Source organism: Triturus cristatus, chromosome 1_2, assembly GCF_964204655.1.
Source record: "Triturus cristatus chromosome 1_2, aTriCri1.1, whole genome shotgun sequence".
Lineage (NCBI taxonomy): Eukaryota > Metazoa > Chordata > Amphibia > Caudata > Salamandridae > Triturus > Triturus cristatus.
This window is the reverse complement of record NC_140580.1, coordinates 858,420,114-858,439,165: the sequence shown is the minus strand read 5'-3', so window position 1 is coordinate 858,439,165 and position 19,052 is coordinate 858,420,114. Positions and strand designations below refer to the sequence as shown.

The 19,052-nt window shown below is 43.4% G+C and overlaps 1 protein-coding gene across 1 annotated transcript in view; it reads right to left on the bottom strand.

Annotated features, from left to right (window-relative positions):
- MRTO4 (MRT4 homolog, ribosome maturation factor) overlaps positions 1–6,590 on the bottom strand; it is a 41,735-nt gene extending 35,145 nt beyond the window's left edge. Inside the window, exons 1-3 of the mRNA XM_085609068.1 lie at positions 6,433–6,590; positions 218–276; positions 1–104 (exon numbers count right to left, since the gene is read on the bottom strand). Of these exons, the coding sequence (XP_085465194.1) occupies positions 1–104; positions 218–276; positions 6,433–6,460 (191 nt within the window). The 5' untranslated portion in view covers positions 6,461–6,590. The remainder of the gene's footprint in view (positions 105–217; positions 277–6,432) is intronic.
- Between the last annotated feature and the right edge of the window lie 12,462 nt (positions 6,591–19,052).

The window sequence follows — 19,052 nt, the reverse complement described above, 5'->3', positions numbered from 1 at the left end:
CGGCTGTGCTTCCATGCATTCCTCACGTCCTTTAATTTGTTGTTTCTCATATTCTCAATGGACAAAATGAAGAGGTACTTGTAGGTATCCACACATTTGCGCAGCTGCAAGTAATAAGATTTTTGTTTCGTTTTTAGAAAACACACACCTGAGGTTAAACAAGACAAAGAAATAAAATCAATCTAGCTTTTCAAAAAGATGCAGCTCCGCTCCTCACCTCCTCGATCAAAGTCTGTTTTACTTGCAAGCCCTTCTTTGTTGTTTTAGTTAGGGACACTGAAGGAAAAAAAGAAATGTTTTGGGGTTAATAGAAGTTCTAAATGCAGTCTATGCACATCAGCTGTTTATTCAGTGCAGGAACATAAGTTAACAGGGCAGAAGAGGAAGACATGCTTATTGAAACATCTGAAGTCAGTGGGTAGAAAAGCAATGGGGCTACACAGCCCAAACTGTGGTTTTTGAGGTGATTCGTCACTGGTGTCTTGAAGTTTCCTACTACAGCTATGCAAGCAGCCAAATACACCCTTTCGTACTTTACATCAAGGGTGGTGATGGGAAGCAGTCAAAGTCTTCTCAGAGAGGTAGTGAAAGCAGCAAACAACCCACAATTACGCATTAACCTGCCCAGTGCTTATCTTAATAAAGAGGAAGTACTTTAATAACAGCAAACTGTATACTATTGAATGAGGCTAGAGTATGGAGTTGGGATTACAACTAAAATCCTGAGGTGTTGACATCCATTGTCTTCACACTTTTCAAATATCGCTGCCCCATGTAAAACAAATGAACAATTCCCTCACCCCCAAGAATTATATATTTTCCCACAATTATTCTATAAAAGTGGCAGCTCTGAACATATTTGGGTTGGTTCTCATTTAAATGTCACTTTCTGCCTTTTGCGAGGTGACTGCTCTCACAGCAGGTAACAATGATGCTCGCTAAAAGCAGGAGCATCCAAAACAAGGGCACCATGGTTGAGATATCTGCACCTGACTGACTACTTCCCTGCAGAGGTAAACAGGGACAGACAAAGGGACGGATCCTGCCTGGAAACTCCTCACTTTGAACAACAGAAACTGTAGTTGCAACTCCCACCCCTACAATCTACCAAATGGCAGTGTTCAGAAAGAACTCATCAGTAGCCCCTTGTTAACGAAATCTTCATGGAATGTCTAAAGATAGCCTTGTCTACATCCTCCTCCTTTCAGAAGCGGATCACCACCCTTCAACCACAGAAACAGTTAACACTTCCACTGTGTGAGGAAGCTATATCAACCTCCATTATGTGCCATGCTAAAACAGGGGCCATCACTACTAGTCCCAGTACTCAGACTCTCCACCCATCGAGTCCTACTACCTTCATGTGCTATACACCGACTGCTCAAACCCAAACTAGACATGTACATGGAATGTCAGTGCATGATTCTAAGGTTCACATAACAGTGGAACTTTACACGAGAGGAGGCAGTATATTCTCTTTTTCCTGACACAAAGAAAAGGGTCTGGTCACATCACTTTTACACAAAAACTTCCATCACTGCATTATTTGTCAAGGGCATGAACGGTAGTCATCCATTAAACTATAAGGACATGCTTGTGCACCCATCCAGGTTACAGAAAAGGTTCTGGACCTCACACTATTACCAGAGATAGGCCTAGTCCTCAGGGCACACAGTAGATCAGCCTGATGCCAGGGCCTAATAAAAGTTTAGGATATCAGTTTCACGTGCAGCCAGGCACTCGAGGAAGGGAAACAAGCCCATTTTGTATGCAGAGTACATTCCCATTTCCCATCAAAACAAAGGGGCAGAAGAGATCAGTGCGGAGAGTTGGTTGAACAATGTACAGAACTCAGGTGGTTAACCAGTCTAAGTCCCTACATTCAAGCATGTGGTGCCTGACCTGATTAGGAAAAACATGCTCTAAAGGCATTAAAATCAATAATGTTTGGAAGAAAGTGTGTGTTTTATCTATTTCAACAAAACAGTTAACAGTCTAATGTGTGCGAATGGTAGTCTTTATTAATCAGACTGTATCATCAGCCAAGTAGTCTTTAAAACTTAACTAAAATTGCTGACCAAATATTTAAAGACAAAGGTGAAACTCAAACTGGTAAAAGTTTTTGGAATGATTATGTATCTTGGTATAGATACCCAAATAGGGTTTCTGATGGTTAGCTTCGCAATGTTCATCCTCTGGATAGCTTGGGTTTTAAAAGTTACCAACAGGGCTAAATAATCCCTAGGAGGGGAGCAGCGTTTCTCATTAAAGGGACTACTTAAATTTGTTTTTGGGAACTATTTCATTTCTATAAGATGTCTCAATTAGAATATATGAAGTGGGGTGGTGGGGAGGAGGTGCTGTTTTACATGATATGAGCACTCAGATGTGTCGTGCACAAGGGGCAAAGATGTTGCCAGAGGACTACCATGGTTCAAGAAAAGTGATTGTACACATCTTATGTGTAACTCCTTTATGAAGTGCTACAATTACAGCTGTGTGCATTCCACTATTCATAAATAAGGACTATAAAAGACTTTCCAAGCACTACAACCCTAACCCACACTCATCCAACCAGAGAACAAAGTGCAAGCATTCTATCCTTTGCTCCTCTTAACTCTATTAAACACTTAGGGACCGCAATGGATGTCATGATAAATTCACCTCTCTGGTCATCAAGTTTGTCACCAAATTTCCTACATAGGCCAAACTGCAATGTAATCCTCTTACAAGCAAGTACTTCTCTATATTTGAGCATGCAAACCATCCACACATTCATTTTAATGCCCGGTCCATGCACGGTTGTGGAACATGGTGAGCAAGTGTTAGGTGGAGACTCAGAATTAGTGATAGCTCAATACCTAAAGGCTCGCAAATCCTCCATACTGGTAGCTTATATAACATTATCAATGCATGCCATTAGTTCGAGAGTGCCGGAAATATCAAAAGCTTGAGTGGTTCATTAGGACAAACTTTTTTAAAGTGGTACAAGTGGAAGAAGGACCCACGGAACTGAAGTACCGGGCAGTAGTCCGTGATAGTGCTGTCCAGCCCTAATGTCAAGACAATTTACTGCACCGGGAAAACAGGCCACATGAAAGAATGCCAAGCACAGAATGTTCACCTGTAGAAAAATCAATTACGTTGAAAAAGTACATAGGGAAAAAAGGGGGCAGACTGACAGATAACAGCTACCAGCAAAAACTATGACAAAACACTGAGATGCTACACAGTCCTTCTAGATCACAGAAAAAGATTTGCAACAGATCCATAACAAAGAAATCTGAAGATCGTATTCCTCTGTGTGATGGGTAAAGGACCCGAGAGAACAAGAAAACACTGAGTTGAAGTTGAAGCCCTACTCAACACTGAAGCAGCTGTAAATATCATGATAGACAATCAGTTCAAACCCTGCTCCCTTAGCCAACCTACAGGACGTGCAAACACGGACATGGTAATCAGTTTTTATTCCCCACCTGCTGAAAGATGTCTCCATAGGACAAGTTGCTTTCAGCCAAATAGAAAGAGAAGCAAAGGTCACTTCGCCAATGTGGAATTAACTAAATGAGACTTAGAGATGAAGCATGTTGTTTCGCCTGCATTCTGTTTTTGTGTACTACTTATTACCTCTGCCCCAACATGCCCACCTCACTGTATTGCTTGTATGCTTCAACTGAAAATTCAATGCCCCTGCTTTGGTCAAAGGTTTCGATAAAGTTGGATTTTTATAGAGAAATAGACTTTCCTGAATCTTCTTTGGAAACAAACAACCAACCTTGCGTCCAAATTACCGATCTAACAGACTTCCAAAGTCACATGTGGCAGTGAGGATAAAGCATGTTTTAAATTTGTCATGAATGTGATCACGAGTATCTCTCTTTAGTAGTGCACACCTTGTCCACGCCGCATTCGGGGCTTGGCCTTGTTCTTTGACTATTGGTACATGCTCGGCAACAGCTGCTGAGGTGTTGCACACTGACCGTTTTATTTCTGACTAGATGAGATCATAATTCACAAACAGGAGTACACAATCTACTCACTAGTGAGAATAAGCAGCCACATATTTTTTTACAGTGTGGCAGTGGAACACAGCTGAGATGCCAATTTGTGGAATAACTACTACTTCAGTCTGCAATCAGCTTCAGCTTTCATACGTCAAAGACATTCTCACCAAGTTGTAGATTCCATGATCAATAAGAAACTAAAATTGCACATTGACACCACCATGCATCTGGCTGCTTCCCAACACTTATGTTTCCCTTCCCATATCAGGAACCTGGTACAGCAAGAACTGCAGAACTTGGAGAACATGGTGATTATCGAGAAAAATATGGGGTCTTAACCACCCTAGGTTTCCCTGATCCTCATCAAAAGGCCTCAACACATAGGAGTCTGCGGCCAGTTCAGCAACTTTAATAGAAAAGACTCGCCTTGTAATGGGAGAAGTGTCACTTTTCAAGCAGAGTAACTTTAGTTATGTGTTCTCGATAGCTGGGATAACAGACTAGAGGGGGGGGGGCAAGCCATTGAAAGCTTTAGTCATCCCTGGCACAGCTGAATATAAGCCGAGCTTTCATCTGGCTTTTGCCTGCCACCCATAGGGCTGGGCCAGCTCAGCCGTAAATCTAGGGTTAGGAATTTGGTAGGGAGGAAGGGGTATTTAAAGGTGGGCACAAGGCCCTCTTTCTCCTGGGAATTTTGTCAGGAGAAGACCCGCCGACCCACCAGCTTAGGAACAAGATTGGGGAGGTGGACAAGGGGGGGGGACATTTGTCGCAGAGGCATAGCGGACTTGCAAAAGGTCCTTTGGTATCGGAAGCGAAGGACAGCAACGGATCCGAGACGAATAAAACAGGTTGTGAAGTGGGCACAGACCGCAAGCGGGGCAGTCAGGACCCAGGGGTCACTGGCAAGCTCCCCAAGGCCCTTTGTTCAGGTGAACAGGAAGTAAACAATTAATTACACAACTGAGGGCAGAGCCTGTGGCATGGAGGAAGTTGGGTACCGGTTATCGGGTCACCTTCGCAGAGATGGGTGGGGGAACAGTCAACCAGGTTTGGCCGGCGGGAAGCACATCGGCTTGCCCAGGTAACAAAGAGGGTACACACCGGAAGTGAAGAGGCACCTGGTTGGGGTGGGAAGAAACGCTTACCCGGAAGGAAATGTGTGGACACCGGAAGTGAAAGGTTACCCAGCCGGGTGGGAACGGGCTGGTTACCCGGGAGTGTGTGGACACCGGAAGCGAAAGGGTCATACGGTTGGGTTGGAAGCAGACGCTCACCCAAGGAGTGTGTGGCAACCGGAAGTAAAAGGTTGCCTCGGTCCCTTGCTCACTTTGCCACTGGATTCAAGCAAGCCTGGCTGAAGACGGCTGAAATGCCAGAAACCGGTCCTAGGAAGCTTGTTTCCGGTCCAGGGAAGGCATGGCTTGGCAGTTCGGGCTGGACTGTTCCCATGAGGCACAGGGTCAGACTGATTTGCATATGGCCCTGTCTGAACTGGGGTGGCAGAGTGGGCTAAAGAATGGTGATGGATCAAACCCAGATCTGTTGACTGGGTGTGGGTGTTTGATTGGTTCTGATGCTCCGTCCATCACTACCCCCTTTTGTGCCTGGAAGCAGAAGCTTGCCCGGAGTGAAAGGGAAAGGTTGCGTCCCCAGGGGATAGGTCACCAGGGCAAAGAGAGCTGCACTGAATGTAAGGCACAGTGCAGAGCTTATGGAGTAAGGACACAGGCTCGCCGGACAAAATAATGGTGTGTAAAGGATCGCTTCTAAGTTTGAAATGACTAATAAACTGCGGCCTCGATTATTCCATAAAACACAAATTTGTTGTGGTCTGAATTTATTGGGATTCGGGTGGGGCGACCATGTGGGGGTGCCTCTGCTGTGGAATGCCTTCGAACAAAGCACATGTCTCAGGATCACCTACTGGGGTCAGTTAAACATTTGGATCAAATTGTGTGTAGAAAGTGACTTAATCATAATCCTTTACGCTAGGACTGCCATCACTAAGTCTGAATAATAAAAAATACTACCTACGAAGAACATTTAACCACTGCCCACAACTTGAATTAGAGCGCTGCCCAGATTATTGTGGTGTACACCTGTTCGAGTACACAGTACCTAGCAACGGACAATGGGCTGCGTATTTCATTAGAAGGTCGAATGACTGGTGCTCACAGTTTTTGAGGCTGTGATATCAATGAGGGTTCACTAGTCGCGGGTGGTGGTGGGTTACCTGTATGGTATTCAAGGAATTGCAATGTGGAAACAAGGAATAGGGACTGTGTGAGCTGCTACTGGGTTAACTGTTAGCATGGGTGGGTTGAGTGAGAGGTGCTACGGGGTAGTACGTATTAGGAGCAATTGTGATTGTAAAGCTCTTGCTGCGCCGATTAAGCGTAAGGTTTTTCTCCAGCTCTCTATTCACCTTTTTTGTCCCGCTTTGACTTTGGCATGATGCGACTCTGGAACCAGCAGCAAGGCTAAGAAAACTTAGATCACCTCTTCTAACTGTCAGCAAGTTCTCACAGCTTCAGATCACACTGAACCAACACACGCTGCCTCCGGGGTCAGGACCCCATACGCAAGGGATGCCGGGAAATCATAGTTGCCTCGACGGCGCCTGTAAGCAGACTGCTGAACTCTGCCGAAGGAACTAGAGCGTAATCGCGCTGCACACATAAGACATAGAGACCTTCTGTGGGCGCCATGTTGCTAGTCCTGGTCCTGTGCCACAACAGCTTACCCTATGGTGGAGTTCATTTATACAGGGGGCAAGTCCTAAACAAGCATTTGCAATGCAATAGGTCTCGCATTAGTGACAGTTTGAGCTATTGGCGTTGCAAATGAAAAAATGTATTAGATTATTTCTTTTTTCCCAAAAATATCCCATCAGTAGCATAAGTAATCAAATAAATTCCAGGAAGGAAAGGATGCAGTATCACAGGCTCTTACTAGATGTACCTGTGAAGTTGTAAAATGACCTTTATAGCCACAGAAAGTACTGCACCCTTATTGCAATTATAAAGAGAAAGATTAAAGCTGAGCATACATTTCCATTGTTTTTTATTGGAAGAGAGATTTTTGCTAGCTTGTATTTTAAAATGTGCCATTGTTGTTTTTTTTAGCTTTATTTCACAAGCTAAGCTAAATGAACAACAATGGTGCAGTTTTAAAAAGCAAGCTAACAAAAATCTCACTTCCAACACAAACAAATGGAAACGTATGCTCAGCTGCAATCCTTTTGATGTTCAAAAGTTTTTATTGGTTACTTTCTTGTACAAATGAATACACAACACACTTAAAAATAAATACAATACTACAAAGTGTACTAAATATCAAGAAGAAAAAAATATATAAAAAAGAATACAAAGCATATACTATCAAGTCAAGTCAAAAGCTTTATTCGGTATGTAAAATACAACCATATAAGCAAGACAGGTAATAAATAAAAACTTAAAATACATAGCGGGCCAAAATGTCTTATACAATAAGCACTATACATTTATATATATAAATTCAACCGTTGCCATACCAAACTGGTAGTCCATTAGAATTATTTTGGCAAGTGCAAAAATCAGCAAGGAATAACAAGTATATTGTAACTATGCACAAAATACTATGTGCAAAAAGGCAATATTAAAGTGCGATATGCATCCGTAGGCAACTCAAAATTAAAGAAGCGTAAGAGGGTTACTAACAATACTTCATTAGAATTAATTAACAAAGTGCAAATTCTGCATAAAGTGACGAGTACATTATAACTGTACAAAAAGTGCTGAATGAAGAGGCAATTTTAAAGTGCATTAAGCATCCATGGACAACTCAGAGTTTAAAATGCATAAAAAGGTGCAAGCAGTACATACTAAATGTGCAAATTACGCAAAACAATGGAAGCTAAGCAGAACAAATTATAGACTTCCTTATGTTTATACACTTTAACACATATGATGCAACAAAAAAGCAAATATCAGGGCTTTCCAAAGTCATTAAAAGCTTCATTGCTAATTTTGTGGATCTAACATTGTAGTTTAAAAAGATAGGTTTGAGATAAAACTTCCTAAAATAACAGTAAAATTTGCAGAACAATAAAAAGTGACAGAAACTTTGCTTTGAAATATTATCACAAGGGCACAGTGTATTTGATTTAATTTTCATGTGCGGGAATGAAACTGAGTGATGGACAATCCCGAGCCTTAAACGGGTTAGGACAAATCGATGGGAATTACGTGTCACAGTCGTAAGGTAAGCCTGAAAACCTTTCCTCAAATTCAAATCATTATAAGATGCTACGGTTATTAAATTACTAGACTGTCTCTCTCTAGCCGCATTCTTGTATGCTAGAAACCTCAGTTTTAGATCTTTCTTTGATATCAATGCAGCTGCTTCTGGGTTCCAACGAATGTTACAATCATATAGGAGATTAAACCAGTAGTAAATATTGCTCAACCATGGTATACGTGATAAATTGTCAAGCCTCAAGCAATCTTTAATGATTGATTGTGTGAATATTGTCTTAGTTTTAGACCAGATGGAACGCCAGACCAATAGTGGGCGTAATGCGGCTAAATCCATAATGAAGTCAATACCGACTTCCATGTGAGTTAACAAAGTCGAAGCTGAGGGGGGGGGGCACATAATAACTTTTTCAAAAACTTGTTTTCATCATTCTGTAAACAGTTAACATGATGGTGGCCCCACACGCCCGCCCCATACAGTGCCGATGAGACTCACCTCGCTTTATAAATGGCCAACATTTCTTTTATCCTCCTTTGCCCCAATTTAGCTGCAAATCTAAAAATACTACTGGTATTTCTGTTCATCTTCAATTTCACATTCTCGTCCTCGTGTGTCCATTTCCCATCTCCAGAGAATGTTATCCCCAGATAGCAAAATCTATTGACCGTTTGCATCTTATCTTTATCAATGTAGAAGGTAGATTTTGATTTTACCTTCCTACCGCAACTCATAGCAAATGTCTTAGTTTTATTGGCTACCAGTTTCCTATCTTTAATAAATAACACAAATCTGTCTATAAGGCGTTGTAAACCAATCTGTGTTCGTGATAAAAGTACAGCGTCATCTGCATATAATAAAATTGGGATGGGACTTCCATCAATCATAGGGGCATCTGAAGATAATTTACTTAAAATCGAATCAATTTGGTTAATAAATAATGAAAATAAAAATGGCGCCAAGACACAGCCCTGTCGGATACCTCTAGCAACTTTAAACAAGCATTTACAATGCAACGGTCTCGGCATTGTTAAAGTTAGAGCTATTGGCATTGCTCATGACAATGCCGTTTCTTTAAATGTTTTAAACTCAAAAACATAAACAAAAATAATGTCATGAGCAATGCCAATAGCTCTAATTTTACCAATGCCGAGACCATTGCATTGTAAATGCTTGTTCCTCCAGCTGACGGATCCGGTGAGTTTGCAGAGAGGGGAAAGCCGAGCGGAATCCTGGCTCACACACGCACACAGCCCTCCCTGCCTCCCTCCCGCATCCCTCTCCCCCCACCCCTCCTCTACACCCTCCCCTCCGTCCCCCAACATCAGCAGAGAAGTAAATCCCACACTTGGGAAGCCTGACACCAGCTCTGAGATGCATGCTCAGGTCTTAGCTCCAGAGTGTGGAATAAAATAAATGAACGCACACATAAATATATGCATTTGTAAGTGCAGGTATGCGTGCGTCCATACCCTGCATGTCCGCGCGCGTGGACATGATTATATTGCTGCTGTGTGTGTGTGCGTGCTCACACACGCTGACGTAAAGCTACGTGTCTGTGTCTGTAGGCGTTAGATTGTATACAATAAGTATACATATATGCATTGTACACTACTCTGAAGGTAAGTGGGCAGATATGCAGGCTGGTAGCTAGAGATGACGACAGGAAGGTAGATGAGACTTGGTCAGAAAGGCAGTCAGGCCGGTAGGTGGGTAGATGGGTAGGCAGGGTGGCTGGTAGGGAGGCACATACTGATGGGAAGGTAGGTAGGTGAAGACAAACAGCTAGTGCGGGCGGGCAGGCAGGTGGGTAGATAGAAAGGGGGAGGCTGGCAGGCAGGGCACTAGGTAGGTAGAGGTAGGTGTATACGTAGGCAGATAGTGATGCCTGCAGGATTCTATGGGGAGACAGGCAGGGAGGTCTGCAAGTGGGCAGTCAGGTAGATGGATATGTACACAGAGGCAGGTAGACGGGTAGGGAGGCATGTTGGCAGCTAGGGGATCAGGCAGACTGTAGGTGGCCTACCGGGGGAACTGATGGAAAAAAGAAACAACTAAGCATGTGCAATAAGAACAACAAAATGCATGGCTAAGAATACCCAGTCAGCGTCCACATGAGTTGGTAACCAGTTTTCACACGAATCAGCTCTTCTGAGTAAATAACTTACCTGGAATGAGATATTAATTAAAAACAGAATATTTTCCATCTTTCCACCCAGAACTGGACTTTAGTAGTGCAGCAGGCGGTATATAGTATAGGCATACACTATCATTTTACGAGGCCCAAGTGACATTTCCTGTTTGCTGTGTAATTCTGTGTTACGCTTGTTATGTAACATCCTCGAAATTACTCTATATGCCACATCGCATATTTAGCGAGATTGCACAGGAACAACGTGGACAATCAGAATGCACGCGCCTGCTGTTTGGAGCAGTTGTATTTATTTTGTATTTATTTTTGCGCGCGAAATATCCTTGTCACGTCTAAAACGGATGCGATGTCGCGTTTTATGCTACGCAGGGTTTGTGTTTCAGTAATCACACAGAATATTTTGCCTGAAATTATGCAAAAACAAAGTATGCTAATTTCGCACTTCCACTACATTTTACTTTAGAACAGCGAAATCCTTCAAGGAAGGATGAAAACTTCACCTAGAGGGCTTGTTAGCAACAATAATATGCAAAGCTTAATTTTTAAAGATTTGTAAATATATAAAAGGTTCCTTTGTGAGAGATTTGCAGTGGTGCCTAATGATCCACCGACTTGTGAATGTTTATAGACGCTAAATATTGATAGATCGGCACATATTATACGCGTGCTGCAGGCGCGTCAGTGTTTTCTTGAATGTGTGTAGGAAGCCTTTGTAAATACAGTATATATGCACGCATTTACATATACATTATATAGCTATATGTCAATGCACCTGAATACACAGAAACCTGTATGCATGTCTATATAAAGATTGCCTTGAAGTATACGTGGAGGAGACGACGAGTTCTGTTTTCCCAAGACAGTATTCAGTGCATAATCGATATGGCCACTTCCTGATTTTTGGGCAACCTTCCAGAGTGAGGGGGGGGGGGAGCTGAGGTTATGTGAAAAGGAAGGATAAAAAGAATGAACGAAGCAAATGGCCCGCATGGGAAGCGAAGGTTCGGAGAGAGAGAGGAGAGAGGAGAGAAAGGCCAAGGCAGAGAGAGCACGAAATAGCTAATAGGTAGGTAGGTAGGTAGGTAGGTTTAGGAAACGAGCGACTGGGTATGCAGAGAGAAAAAACAGGCACAGAGGCGAGAGAGATAAATTGTCAACCACAGTGGTGGGAAAGACATTGAGACAGAGGGATGGGGAAGTAAATGTGACTGGAAGGCAGAGGGAGAGTGAATGAGATAAGGAATGAGAAAGAAAAGGAACCAGATGAGCGGAAGAGATATATAGAAGGGAAAGAAAGCTAGCTAAAAGCTTGGAAACAGGGCGAGAGCGGCCTATAGATGCGGCGAGAAAGAGTACACACAGAAAGAGGTGGGTCGAGAAAAGGAGAGGGTTAAATAGGAAAGACGGGGGGAGAGATAGAACGAGGCAGGGCTTGTGTGGCTTGGATCATTTTGTCTTCCCACTTATCTCTGAGCCGGAGAGCCGTCCCTCTCCCGCTCTGTCTCCACGGTTCTGTTTTTTAATCATCCACAGCGAAACAGGAGACAAGAAGGGTCGGAGAAAAGCGACGAAGCTCATTGGTAGCTCAATGAAGTCACCCTCCCTGTAACCGAGGCACTGGACGCCTAAAATCCAAGGTCTGATGCTGCGCATGTGACTCAATACGTCGCATCAGCTGCCACACATTTCCTTCCCCCTTCCTTTCCATTTCGTGCCGCAGCTTTGTTTTACCGCTGTGCTTGCCTGATCCTAACGTGGACGCCCGTTTACATCCTAGAGAGGAAATGCGGACCCTACGTGTGCCGTCACGTGCTGTCTGTATGTTGTTTCTGTGTATTTTTTCTACCCAGCGAATATCATTTATGTCACAAGCTTGGAATACTAATTTAATAACGTCATCGTGTCTTGGCACTGTCCGCCTGCCAACTAGATCTTGCTGAAGCCCAGAGCTGCTTTGTCTTGTAAAAGGCGGACATTCCACGCGCACTTAGCTGTCGAGCTGCTGTTTTCACGATGCAAACTAAATATGTTTACTTTCATTACTATTTTTGTTTTTGTGTATACAGCAGGGGGAGAGGACGCCAGGAACACCGCCGCCTTTCTCCGAGGCAGAGCAAAAATGCCTCGGAGAAACAGCGTCCTTTTCGGATTCGGGGGGGCGTGTTTGTCTTTCCTCTCCTCCAGCCATTGGCTGGAGGAGAGAATGAGACTTTCTTTAAAAAACACGCCCCCCGATCCGAAAAGGACGGGGCATGATTGGAGTGACGGGACCTCTTCTCCAATGGCTGGCCAGCATTTACTAGGCCAGCCAATGGAGAACAGGGAAGAAGAGGGGCGGGTGCAAGCCCCTCTTCTCAAAGACATTAAATCTCCGGACTTCCGGTCTGCCGACCGGATGGTCCCGAGACCTAAAAAGGGTGTACATTCCCCCAAAGGACCATAACGAACTTTACATGATAATCCAGAATAGAGCCGTGCCAAAAAATATACGCACTCCTTTGGGGCACCAAGCTCTAGCAGGATATCCCATAGGATTTTATGATCTACAAGATCAAAGGCACTACTCAAGTCTGCGAAACAGAGGAACAGGTTACCTTCCTTAGCGACAGTGTATTTATGGATAAGGAGGTCAAGATTAACGCACTGCTCCAATGTCCCCAGACCTTTTCTGAAGCCATATTGTGCCTTTGATAAAATCGAATTATCCGTAGCCCAGGTTTCAAGTCTTTTTAAAATTATTCTACTCATAATTTTTATAGAGGAATCCAGTAGGGAAATGGGGCAGTAATTGCTTGCCTCAGATTTGGAGCCTTTTTTTAAAAGGGGAATAATCAAAGACTGGCCCCAAGAAATAGGTAACTGGCCCTCCGCAGTTGCATTAAAAAATCTAGTCAAAATAGGGGCCCACAAATGTAATTCGGATTTGTATAAATCCAACGGGACCCCGTCCGGTCCGGGTGCTTTACCGCCTTTACTGTTACTTAGACCCTCGTAGACCTCATCAAGACTTATAACTAAGGGTAATCTTGGCCATGTATGATCATTGTCCTGTGAAAAATCTAAAACTAACCTATCATGATTAAAAATATTTAAAAAGTGTTGCATCCATGAATTGCAATCTACGTGCGAGGTTATTTCAGGCACACTATCATTTTTCAAAAAGGGGCTATTTATAGTTTCCCAATACAATTTGCTATCGTTTGTGTCTACCGCTAGGTTGAGGTTGTTCCAGGCCTCTTCTTGTAGTGCTCTTTTCCTCTTAAGGAGGGATGTTTTATATTTGGCACGACAGTTTTTAATGCAAGTGGGGTTTCGTGGTTTAGTACTCAAAGCTTGTTTTAAGTCATGCAAGGCATGAGTACAACTTTTGTCGAACCATCCCGTGTTAATTTCTTTTTTCCCCTTGTATGTTTTAGTAAGTAGACTATCTATTGTTTCATTAATTGTACGTAAATTATTAAGTATATTATGCGAATTCACCTCCTCGCCAAGACAATAATCTATCTCCTTGTTACATTTTCTTAACACCTCCTGCAATAATTTATGTGGAACAATCCTTGACCACCTAATCCTCATTCCATTTGGTCTTACGGCTTCAACATGATTAATATGGTTATTAACGTCCATTTGTTTATTACCCCAACAATGCAATGATATGGAGATACTATTATGATCACTTAGTGTTTGCTCATTAACCCATAGATTGGAATAAGCAGTGTTATTAGAAAGTAAAATGTGATCAATGTAAGAATTAGCACCTCTTCCTGTAAAAGTTGGGCAGTTAGTGTTTTCCCTGTTTTTCATACAACTTAACATGTCCAAGTCAAACTTGGCTAACATCTTGTTTAAAGCCATACCATATGTACAGTGTGGAAAGTGTAAATAGTCTACTTCCTCCGTGTTTCCGCACTCCCTTCTTAACCCACACAAATTGCTCATGGCATAAAGACATGGGCTTATGTTGAAGTCGCCCAACCAAAGGATAATCGACTGGCAGCCTGATAGTACCTGAGTCCTCTCAATTTCTTTTTCCAACTGAATCAGAATTTTACCTCTATCAGCAGTAAAAACATTATTATAAAAATTAATCAATACTAAAATCTTTGCCTTTATCAAACTCTAAACGTAAAACCTGAGAGTAAACATCCACTGAAACGCAGCTCTTAATTTTACAGGAGTTGAGTTTGGTGGATAGCAGACGCAAAAGACCTCCCTTAGCCCTTCCAGCAATTGAGCTGACCGCATTCAAACAGTATGAGGAATATCCCTCAACAAAAATAGGCTCCTCACACCAGGTTTCTTGAAGGCATATTATATCGTAGCATATATTGATGAAGTCCTTCCAAAAAGGGGTGTCCAGTTTGCTTTTTAAGCCTGCAATATTCCATGTGACAACACTGTAGCCTGAATTAAAGTCACAGTTAGCTACTGTACAGCCATTTGACACAACCTCAGTAGGTTCTGAGTTTAAAAGAGTATCTGCCGTAGATAGCTTTGCTATGGTCCAGATAGAATTGGATCCCTCAGCTACACGATCGACTTCTGCTGTATTAAGTTCAGATATAAGGGGTACTTGAGCAGCTACTATATTAGGTAGATAACAGGTATCCTGATTACCGTGGGTCATTTCTCCCTTCCGTTCATTAGATTCGACACTTAATATAGGCCTTGTAGGCTAATTGACCTGTACTGGGTTTTTTGACAAAATATGTCAGTCAATGTCCTCCAGGGATTCAAAGATCTTAAATCTGTTATATGTTGGGATACAAAAATTATGACGGGGTCTCAGGGTTTTTACAAAACCGGTGTTACTTGGGTAGCTGGGTTCCAATAAATGCCTATAAAAGTAGCCTAATGGTAATAAGGTAGTATTAAATTCCCAGGCTGATGGTAATGGCGCATTTATAAGCGTGTTTTTGGCCCATAGACAAGTTTTGAAATTTATTATGACGCAGTCACCCTCAAAGTTTTTTCTAAGGGGACCTACCCATCCCACTCTCTGCGCTAATATGATCTGGCTGGCCCCTTCCATGGGGAAGTTACAATTATTAGACAACCAATGAAGGATTTTATTCTTCAGTTGATCGTGGTTCTCTACTTGCCCATTTTTTAATTTAGGGATATTAACCAGCACTGCTACGTACGCGCTACATTCCGGTGGTAGGTTAATACAAGGAGGGGTCTTACTGATGTTTGATGAAATCGTGTGTACTTTCTTATCCTTACGTGTTTGTTCTATTGGTAAGGTTTTTATATTAGGTTGCCCTCCCTGTTTCTCACTTGCTATTGTATTCCCTTCTGCAGGTAACTGCGAACTTATGACTGGGTCGCCCCGAAGCTGACTATTGGGGAGTTTACTTTTGGGCACATTGGTTATACCAGCATTCCCAACAGCAGTATCCTCTGATATAATTAGTCCTTCTGCGCCTATTGTCTTTAAATCTCGCATCCCAATTTTATCAATGGATCCTTTCAATTTGTGGACCTCCCTGGCCAAATTATCCACTTTATCATGCAGTGGCCTAATGAGCTCGACTAATTTATCAAAAATTGCTTCAGTGCTAGGGGTTTCCACCGTATTTTGTTTAGCCCTTGTACGTGTGGTAACCTTGTTCTCTATTAAAGGTAATTTTTTTCCCTTTTTCTTTTGCATGGTACTCTGCCCTATAATTTTTTTCCGCGCCCCTTTTTGGTTTACCAGAGGAGATATTAATGGGGCAGGGCTATCTTCTATGGCAGATAATCTGGGAGTATTCGAAAGTATCGACTGAGTACTAACATTTACATCCTCTCTTTCTGAAGTAATCGAGGCTAAAGGTGTTTCGACGCTGTGGGCGATAGTATCGCTAAGGTTACCTTGGTTAATTGGTAGTAGTGCGCTTGAACTCATAGATAGTCTTTTTTCAGTCCGATCTATTTCTTGAGTAAGAGCACTAACTGCTTTTACTAGGTAGGTGTCGATGGTATTACATGCTGAATCAGCTAAAACTTTGGCTCCCCGCCTAACCATGACCAGAGAAGGTATAGGGGAACTCCTTTAAGAACAGTGTCACGAATAACATGATGCACTAATTATAACTTGCGACTGGAATTATCTCAATACTTTACATGTCCAGTAGACACAAACTACCAGTCCAAGAGGGTTGGCCCGACCCGACCTCCTTCGTCCTCAGACGGCCCACCCTTTGCCCGGGCTTAGCCCGGCGCTGCCCGCACGCGGACCCGCGAGGCGGTGGCTCTCGATGCTTTTGAGCGCCTCCAGGCGCGAAAGTACAGTGGGCGGGTTCAGGTTCCGCTTCCCGTCCGCTGCAGAGGATCCTGGGAAGGGTAGTCCCCCTCCGCACAGCAGCCGCGTTTAGAATGGCGGCAGCGGGAGGGAGACTGACGATGACCTCAAGACAGCACCCAGGGACACGAGCAGGTAGGATTGGATTTCGCCTCCACAACAGGGTCAGGATATCGCCCGCTCTCCCAGTGGCTCTCGATGCTTTTGAGCGCCTCCAGGCGCGAAAGTACAGTGGGCGGGTTCAGGTTCCGCTTCCCGTCCGCTGCAGAGGATCCTGGGAAGGGTAGTCCCCCTCCGCACAGCGGCCGCGTTTAGAATGGCGGCAGCGGGAGGGAGACTGACGATGACCTCAAGACAGCACCCAGGGACACGAGCAGGTAGGATTGGATTTCGCCTCCACAACAGGGTCAGGATATCGCCCGCTCTCCCAGTGGCTCTCGATGCTTTTGAGCGCCCCCAGGCGCGAAAGTACAGTGGGCGGGTTCAGGCTCCGCTTCCCGTCCGCTGCAGAGGATCCTGGGAAGGGTAGTCCCCCTCCGCATAGCGGCCGCGTTTAGAATGGCGGCAGCGGGAGGGAGACTGACGATGACCTCAAGACAGCACCCAGGGACACGAGCAGGTAGGATTGGATTTCGCCTCCACAACAGGGTCAGGATATCGCATATACTATCAACGAGCATCTACTTATGTACTGCAGCGACTTAGTACGGATTATAATCTATTGGCAAAATTAGGTAGAGAACCGGTAAAGGCCAAGCTTGAGCAGACTATGAGCTACTCCTCAGTAAGTTTATATTTCTTGGCGGTTTGTGTGATTCAAAATATATATCAAGACTATCCCACATATGCCTGAGAGGAGATTTCCAAGGAGAGTTTTGGAGGGCAATTGAGTCAGCGCCTCTGAGATGGGAAACCCAGTTTAACCAGCATTTGAACGACGCTTTGTTTGTATCCTTCCAGTTGTTTAGTATTACTTTATCTGCTGCTATCAGGGGAAGGTCCAGAAAGGCTCTATCATTCTCGTTGAGAACTTCCAAATTAAAGGAGGCAAATTCCAATGGGGGAAATCCCTTCTAAGGGAGCATGAGAGGAGTTTTGAGACAAAATCAGATATACTGTCCCAAAAATGTTTAACGCATTTGCAGTAGAATATCAGGTGTGCTACGTCTCCTGTAACCTCCTTACAGTTCCAACACTTGGAATCCTCTCTAATCTTGAGTAGGTGTAGGCAATTTGGTGTCCAATATGCTTTGTGTAAGAGCCAAAATTTAGTCTGTGATAGGGCTGGAGAGATTTTATTTCTAGAGACTGAGTTCCACGTTTTGGACCAGATCTCTTCGGAGATCGGGGAAGAAGATAGTGACTCCCAATAGGACGTGAGCTTTTTGTTGAGGTTTAAATGTTTAGGGCGAAGTGATTTATAGATCCAGGATACTTGGTGGGCCAGTTTATTTATTTTCACTATGTATTGTGGGAGGGAAGGGGAAGAAGACGAAAGGTTAGCTTTCGTGATTGCTGCCTTAATTTTTAGGAAGCTGTAGAATTCCCTATGATCTAGATAAAATTTTGTCTGAAGGTTTTTAAAGGAGATGGGCTCTACTGGCTCTACCAGTTGGTGAGGAAAGGAGATACCCTTATTGATCCATGTATTGTAATGTATGGTGTTCCCCCTATATTGTATTTTATGGTTGTCCCACAGTGATTCTAAGTGTGAATGCCTTATACTGACATCTTCCCTATAAAGGTCATACTAAGTCACTCTGCCACTTGGGGGGTCTCACATGCCAAGCCGATCCAGTGTAACACTCAATAGGGGGTGACACCTAAGAAAATTCGAACAGGTGCTACTGTGTTATATGCTGATCAGTTGTCTCATACTCAGTGCTCATAATCCGTGTTGTTTTTTGGGTGTCACGTATAGTTCTTATCTTTTGCCTACTTCTACTCACCTATTTGCAGGAGCGACAGACGCCAACCAACTTCAACCTTACACAGGCCTCAAGTTTGGATGCAAGATGGTGGATAAAGAACATAGAGGTCTAAATAAAAAATCAAAGGCTGAGCCAGTGATCTCAGACTCCACGATCAAAGCTAAATCGGATATGCACAGCACAATGGACATGAGCTTAAAGAAATTAGCCGAGGTTCATGACCTGGTAAAATCCACTAAACAAAACACAGACTCCATGCAGCTGGAACTCACCGCCATTAGAGCAGATATGCACGCGATTAACTCAAAGCTCACAGATGCTGAGCAGAGAATAAGTGACGTGGAGAATGTAACATCCCAGGCCGGTAAGGAAATAAAATACCTCAGAGACATTATGGGCGAGCTCAAAAGACAAGTAGCCAAATTGGAAGACCGCAACAGAAG